This window comes from Mandrillus leucophaeus, unplaced genomic scaffold, assembly GCF_000951045.1.
Source record: "Mandrillus leucophaeus isolate KB7577 unplaced genomic scaffold, Mleu.le_1.0 Scaffold41, whole genome shotgun sequence".
Classification (NCBI taxonomy): domain Eukaryota; kingdom Metazoa; phylum Chordata; class Mammalia; order Primates; family Cercopithecidae; genus Mandrillus; species Mandrillus leucophaeus.
Window position 1 is genome coordinate 638,006 of NW_012104365.1, and position 6,792 is coordinate 644,797.

General features: G+C 52.9%; 1 protein-coding gene across 1 annotated transcript in view; it reads right to left on the reverse strand.

Annotated features, from left to right (window-relative positions):
• The window catches only part of CTSZ (cathepsin Z), a 14,606-nt gene extending 12,048 nt beyond the window's left edge, over window positions 1-2,558 (reverse strand). Inside the window, exons 1-3 of the mRNA XM_011992415.1 lie at window positions 2,463-2,558; window positions 678-797; window positions 3-140 (exon numbers count right to left, since the gene is read on the reverse strand). Coding sequence (XP_011847805.1) covers window positions 3-140; window positions 678-797; window positions 2,463-2,558 — 354 coding nt within the window. The remainder of the gene's footprint in view (window positions 1-2; window positions 141-677; window positions 798-2,462) is intronic.
• Window positions 2,559-6,792: the final 4,234 nt, after the last annotated feature.

Here is a 6,792-nt window from a genome sequence, read left to right on the forward strand (position 1 = left end):
GCCGCCGGCCGCCGCGGGCTAGTGACCGCCCTGAGCGCGGGACTGTCCAACTGGACCTCTTTGCCGGGGTTCCTGGCTTCGGGGTGGGGGGCCGCAGGCTCATGGGACCCCTTGACCCTGCGTTCCTGGGGCCCTGAGCCCTGGAGAGAGGCCCCAGCTTCACATCTGGGCTCAGGCCTCCCCTAGGAAGGCACCCGGGGATGCGGCCACCGCCCCCACAGAAGGGTGCCAGCGCCTGGCTTTCTAAACCCCTTTTCCCAAAGGCCCAGGCCCTTTCGGAGGGACGGTTCCCTTTTGCAGAGAAAGAAGGAGGGATCTTTCTAGAAGATGCCCCAAAGGAAAATTCCACTTGGCGCATGCATCAGGAGTTCTACAATGTGACTTCCAAAGATGTCTGAAAAGATTTTCTGCTAACAAAACTCTTCTTGGTCAAATGAGGAACCAAAAGCAGAAGTGGCCCCCCAGGACGTGGTTTTGTAACTAGAGGAGGGCTTCTCGCTCCCTGCGGCCCCTCTGAGTGCTTGTCATGGCCTTCGGGCCCACACCATGGCCTCCTTCTCTGGTAAGAACAGGGCCCGGCATTGTGGGCTTGGGCCTGACAGGCCCTTGCTGGGGGCCCTTGGCACGGGGCCCTCAGATGAGCTTGCCCAACTCTCTTCATACTCAGTGGCACTCACCACATTCCGAGGGTGCCACGTGGGCAAGGGGAAGTCACAGCAGCTGCCTCCTGACTTCCAGCAGCTTCCATGACCATTCCCGGAAGCACTGAGGTGGCCATGGAATCCCCGTATGACTGTCTGAGCGGAGAGCAAGGCTGGAGAGCTGCTTTGTCAGCCCGGAAGTTTCGGTCCTTGTTCTCCAAAAAGTGGTCACTGAGGCAAAGTGTGGACCCGGGGCTCTATCTACTGACGTGTCTCTTATTTGTTTGGCAAGTTGCTCATGGAAACCATTAGTGTCCATCAGTCATCAGAAGGCGGGGTGGGGTGGCCATCCTGAGAGAAGCCCCCCAAGGCTGAGCTGGCGGTGGGGGTGGAAGCCAGGCCTCCCAACCTCTGGGCATAAAAGGAGTGGAAAGAGAATTGCTAATAGGGGGCTTTCTTCCCCTCATGTCAACTCTCTGGCCTCCATGACTACAGGAGCTGGGTCCTTGTGAGGAAGAAATCCAGACACAGCTGCCCCTGCCGGGTCATCAGGTGGCATCTACCAAAGTGGCCGGTTTTTGGCCTCTTCTAAAGAAAAAGCTAAGAACTCACAAAATTTTGCGGGAAGAGACATTGTGCCCCTCCCTCCAAGTACCCATAGACTGTTATGATCCAGGTGCTATGAAGTCCAATAGCACATTCTACAGCCTGAGGAACAAGCCTGGAGACGGGAGGGCCCCTTGTGCTTGGCCTCTGATGCCTGAGCTGTGATGTCCTGGGCCCTCATCCCTGAATCTGGGTGAAAAGGCACCCAAGGTGTAAGCTTCTCTTTCCTGTAGCATGGGGAGAGCTGGGGTGCTCTGAAGATGCTCCGAGACTCTCCCAGCAGGTCCAGCGCATGTACAAGGTATCAAGACAGGCAGGTCCAGCAAGGCAGGCACACGGACCCCTGCAGTCACATGGGGCCCCAAGTCCTGAAGTGTAATGCACAGCTGAACAAGGGCCTCTCCAGGTTCACTGTGCCCTGGGCCCCGCAAATTATGTAGCTGGGTCTGATGACAGCAGCCGCACCTGCTCCATCACAAGTCCTGTACATCACCTGCTTTCAGCCCAGAGCCTCTGGCAAATCAAACTCACAAACAAGGGGTAGGAGGAGGGGTGAGACAGTCAGGGAGGGAATAAACATTCACAGTTCTGCTCCCGACTATGCTGGCACAAGGCTTAGTTTATCTGGGGAGTTCCAAAGAGGGGACTCTCCGGATTTACCCTATTGAAAGTTGGTTAAAGGGAAGGATATTTTTAGGCTGGTAACAAAAAGGACGTCCAAAGTTGACAAGTTGTGGCCCCTGGGTTTCCCTAACATAGAAGCAATTCAAGATCAGGATCCGATGGAAGAACAGGGCAGGAAGAGAGGGAGGGAGTCCATCCATTTGAAATCATCACCTCCCCTCCCCTCCCCCCCCTTCCCCTTTTTCTCTTTTTCTTTTTCTTTTTGTTACAGTCTCGCTCTGTTGCCTGGGTGAGTGCAATGGAGCAATCTCGGCTCACTACAACCTCCGCCTCCTGGGTTCACGCGATTCTCCTGCCTCAGCCTCCCGAGTAGCTGGGATTACAGGCGCACACCACCACACCTGGCTAACTTTTTGTATTTTTAGTAGAGATGGGGTTTCACTATGTTGACCAGACTGGTCTTGAGCTCCTGACCTCGAGATCCTCCCGCCTCAGCCTCCCAAAGTGCTGGGATTACAGGTGTGAGCCACCGCACCCGGCCTAAAATCATTTTCAACCCAAGAAGGAAGGAAGGGGCCTGATGAGACTTACCTCTTCAGCGCCTTCTGATGGGTCCAACACAGCAAACCAAGCAGAGACAGGGCTCCTCATCTCTGAACCTGGTCCTGGTCGAGTGGATGAGTGCATGGCTGCCACACTGCTCCGAGAAGCTGGTGGGCTGTGTCACTTTGGGGGTTACTAAAATTGTGCAGCAGAGGATCCTAAATAGGTTGGGTTTTTTTGGTTTTGGGGTTTTTGTTTGTTGTTTTTGTTTTCCCCTGAACTTGATGCAAGATCTTAAACATGTTCCTTGTGGGGGCGGGGCTGGCGATGGCCACAAACCCCCCAAACTCAAATTCCAGTGCTGCTATTAGTGAAGGATGTTTAGCCGGAGGAGTTCTCTGAAGGGCACGCAGATAAAGCCGGAGGTGTCTGGGACTGGAAAAAGAGGAGGAGCACATTGGGAACCTGACAGACAGGCCACCCCAGCCGTTTCTTGCTGGGGACTGCTTGCTGGGGGTTGAGTTTAGCCCCAGAGCTGTGTCTCTCTCTCTTCAAAGCAGACTCACCTGCAGAGCAGTCTGGGGACTCTTGGAAACTGGAAGGGTGTGTTTCCTCCTGAGTTCGCTGCAGGTGCCTGCAAGGTGGTTTTGTGGATACTGACTCATCTTCTCATCTGGGCCGGGATCCGAGGAGGCTTGGGGCAGGGCACTTGGCCCTTCCTACCTCTGAGGCCCTACTTGCCTAAGCATTGCCTCTAGCAGCCCTTTATAAGCAGTTGTGTGCCACCACCTTCCAGCTTGGGGGCAGAATTGAGTAGGTAGGTAGAGCGAGGCATCTCCCCTGAAACCACTTTGCCTGGAAAGCTGGGCACCTGTCCTGGGCTTTCCTCCCTGGAGGTAACGGAGTCATTCCTGCTCCCAGTGGTGCTTGAGGGCAGAGGGCTGAGCCAACGACATTCTAGAGGACTCTGCAGCCCCATTTGATCCTTTGCACAACGCTGTGGGTGGGGGTGGGGGTGGGGAGGCAGATGCTATTACTCCATTCTACTGGTGAAAAGACTGAGCCTCTGGAGATGTCAGGAAACCTGCGCTCAGCATGAGGCTCCTGGGTGGCAGGTTCGAATCCAGTCCCTTTTTTTTTTTTTTTTTTTTAACCCTATGAATTCTCCTGGAAAACACATGATCCAAGGCCACAGACACAAAAGTCTATTCATTTCTAAAAATAAGGCTGAGTTTTCTCCTCATTATGACAAAGATCAGCACTCAGGCCAGGGCTGGCCCACCTTCCCAACCTGGCGGAGGAGAACACGGATGAGTTTTAACTGACTGTGGAATGGCCTCGAAATCCTTTTTCTCCTTCTCCCTTTGTGCCATATTGTCTGGCTCCTACCCCGGCAAGCTGCAGATATTTCCTATTATTCCACATTCCTGAGTTTAGCCACATCCTGGATACCGGCATTTGTTTGGGTGGATGCCGACAATGCTCGCTAGGCTAGGCTGGTTTTGCAGGGCACAATGGTTCCCTCACTGGCTACAGGAGTTGCTCTTGATCCACTTGGTCAACGGGTCAGAGGCACTCGCTAACAGCCAGATATCTCTGCAGTGAGGGTCTTCAGATAGGGTGGGTCAGGTTTGCAATCTACCATGCCACTGTCCCCAGGCACCACCATGCGTCACATCCTGGCCTGGTTGTGTTACGGGAAAGGGGATCCCAACCCAGACCCCAAGAGAGGGTTCTTGGACCTCATGCAAGAAGGAATTCGGGGAAAGTCCATAAAGTGAAAGCAAGTTTATTAAGAAAGCAAAGGAATAAAAGAATGGCTACTCCACAGGCAGAGCAGCAGCATGGGAAGCTCAGCTATTTATACTTACTGTTACTTCTTGAGTATACACTAAATAAGGGGTGGATTATTCATGAGTTTTTTGGAAAGGGGTGGGCAATGCCAGGAACTGAGGTTCCTCCCCTTTTTAGACCATACAGGGTAACTTCCTGACGCTGCCATGGCATCTGTAAACTGTCATGGTGCTGGTAGGAGTTTCTCTTAGCATGCTAATGCATTATAATTAGCATATAATGAGCAGTGAGGACAACCAGAGGCCACTTTCATCGCCATCTTGGATTTGGTGGGTTTTGGCTGGCTTCTGTATCACATCCTTTTATCAGCAAGGTCTTTTTTTTTTTTTGTCTTGTTGTGTTGTTTTGAGACAGAGTTTCGCTGTTGTTACCCAGGCTGGAGGGCAATGGCGCAATTTTGGCTCACTGCAACTTCTGCCTCCTGGGGTCAAGTGATTCTCCTGCCTTAGCCTCCCGAGTAGCTGGGATTGATTACAGGCGCCTGCTACCATGCGTGGCTCATTTTTTGTTTTTTTTTTTAGTAGAGATGGGGTTTCACCATGTTGGCCAGGCTGGTCTCGAACTCCTGACCTCAGGTGTTCCACCTGCCTCAGCCTCCCAAAGTGCTGGGATTACAGGCCTGAGCCACGGCACCTGGCCTTTCAGCAAGGTCCTGGTGACCTGTACCTTGTGCCGACCTCCTATCTCTTCCTGTGACGTAGAATGCCTAACCTCCAGGGAATGCAGTCCAGTAGGTCTCAGCCTTATTTTACCCAGTCTGTATTCAAGATGGAGTCGCTCTGGTTCAAACGCCTCTAACAGTTGCACAGTGACTGGTGGCGCACACTTGCTTAAGTGTGGATGTGGCTCGTTGGGCTGACATTCATGAGGGCAGCCTCATCAGCATCACCTTTGGGGCACGCCCTGTGCAGCACAGCATGTAACAGACACAGCCCACCCATGAACTCACCAGGAAGTCTTTCAAAGGGGCACTCAGTGACTATTTACCCGACTGAATTTGTTTGCCCTCTAAAGTTAGGCTGTCAGCAAATACTTGTTGAGCACCTAGTATGTGCAGGCTTCTGTTTTCTTCCCCGGGGATTCCGCAGTGAACAAAGTTCCTGTCTGCAAGGACTTATGTGTTCTGCATAAGGGAACATGTGGAAAAGTAAAATGCTCAGGAGGTAGGAAGTGCTTGGAAACAGTTAAAATGGGGAACAGGAGAGACTGGGGGCGGTCTCTGGAGAAGTCTGGCCTGGGACCATTCTTTTAGGTATCCAGTGAGTTGGGATTGAATAATGAGACAGCCATGGAAGGTGCTGGAAGGAGACTCAGCAGAAGACTGTCTGCAGAGGCCTGAGAATGTGAGTGCATTGGGTAAGTGTGTGATGCACTGGGGAAAGCCTGTGGGGAGGCCATGGACAGGTGGGCTCAGCCTCCAAGCTGCAGGGACCATGCGGGCACTCAGGCCAGCTTCACACGGCCAGCCCACCTCTCCCCTTCCCTCCCGCTTCTGCCATCTGACAGAGGTTCTGCTGGCTTCCTTTTTCCTTCATCCCCCACCTAATTTCCCTGTCTAGCGGGTTTCCCATCCCTGTCTCATGGGGCGTGTGCATTTTGGAAGATGTGAAGGCACATATCAACCTTCCTTTTGTAAGAGGTTTGGGTTTTCTCCTGGTTGCCACTGGCTTTCCAGGAGGGCAGTGGCTGAGAGCTGATTTCTGTTTGTAAGATCCCTCTGGTGGCTGTGGGAAGGATACTGTGAGTGGAGACAGCCGTGGGACAGGAAGGGCCCTGGAGGGGAGAGCCACAGGTGATGGATGAGGAATGCTGCTGGAGAGAAGGGGAGAGTAGATGCATCAGGACACCCACCTGGGAGCAGGGCTTGCAGGAAGCAGTTACAGAGTGAGGAGCAGGGGACGTGAGCACCCCGGGCTCCTGGAGCCTGCCTCTTGACCCCTTGAATTGTACCCCTGGATGTAGGTGTCTGAAGACCTGCAATCTATTTCTGGTTCTGCCACATTATCCTGAGACTTGAACATGTCAATTCCTCTCTGAGCCTTAGTTTCTTCTACAATGTGGTGAGAACCATCACTCAGCTCGAAGGTGGTGGTGTCATGCAGGCTACACGAGGGAGCACGTGGCGGCAGAGAAACTGGTCAAGACCGGCAGAGTGGGAGGCTAGTGCTGCTTTCACCCTCTAAGTCCCTGGAGGGCAGGGCCCATATTTTCTACTTTTCTGAGGTCCCTCAAAACTCATACATCAGAGATTTCTTGGACAAACATTGGGCTTGAAGAAGTATATATTTTTGTTCGATTTCAGCTCCAGGTGCTGACCCATTTTATGCTTATCTCTGTTCATGCCACAGAACATCGCCTATCACTAGCTGCAACTTCGGCAGACAGGAAAGATCCAAGTGAGAAGGTTCGTGTGTCCATGTCTTCGATCTCTGCAGCAGTTCAGGGGAAGTGATGGTGGGGTGTGTGTGTGTGTGTGCGCACGCGCGTGTGTTTGCAGTTCAGGGGAAGTGGTGGTGTGTGTGTG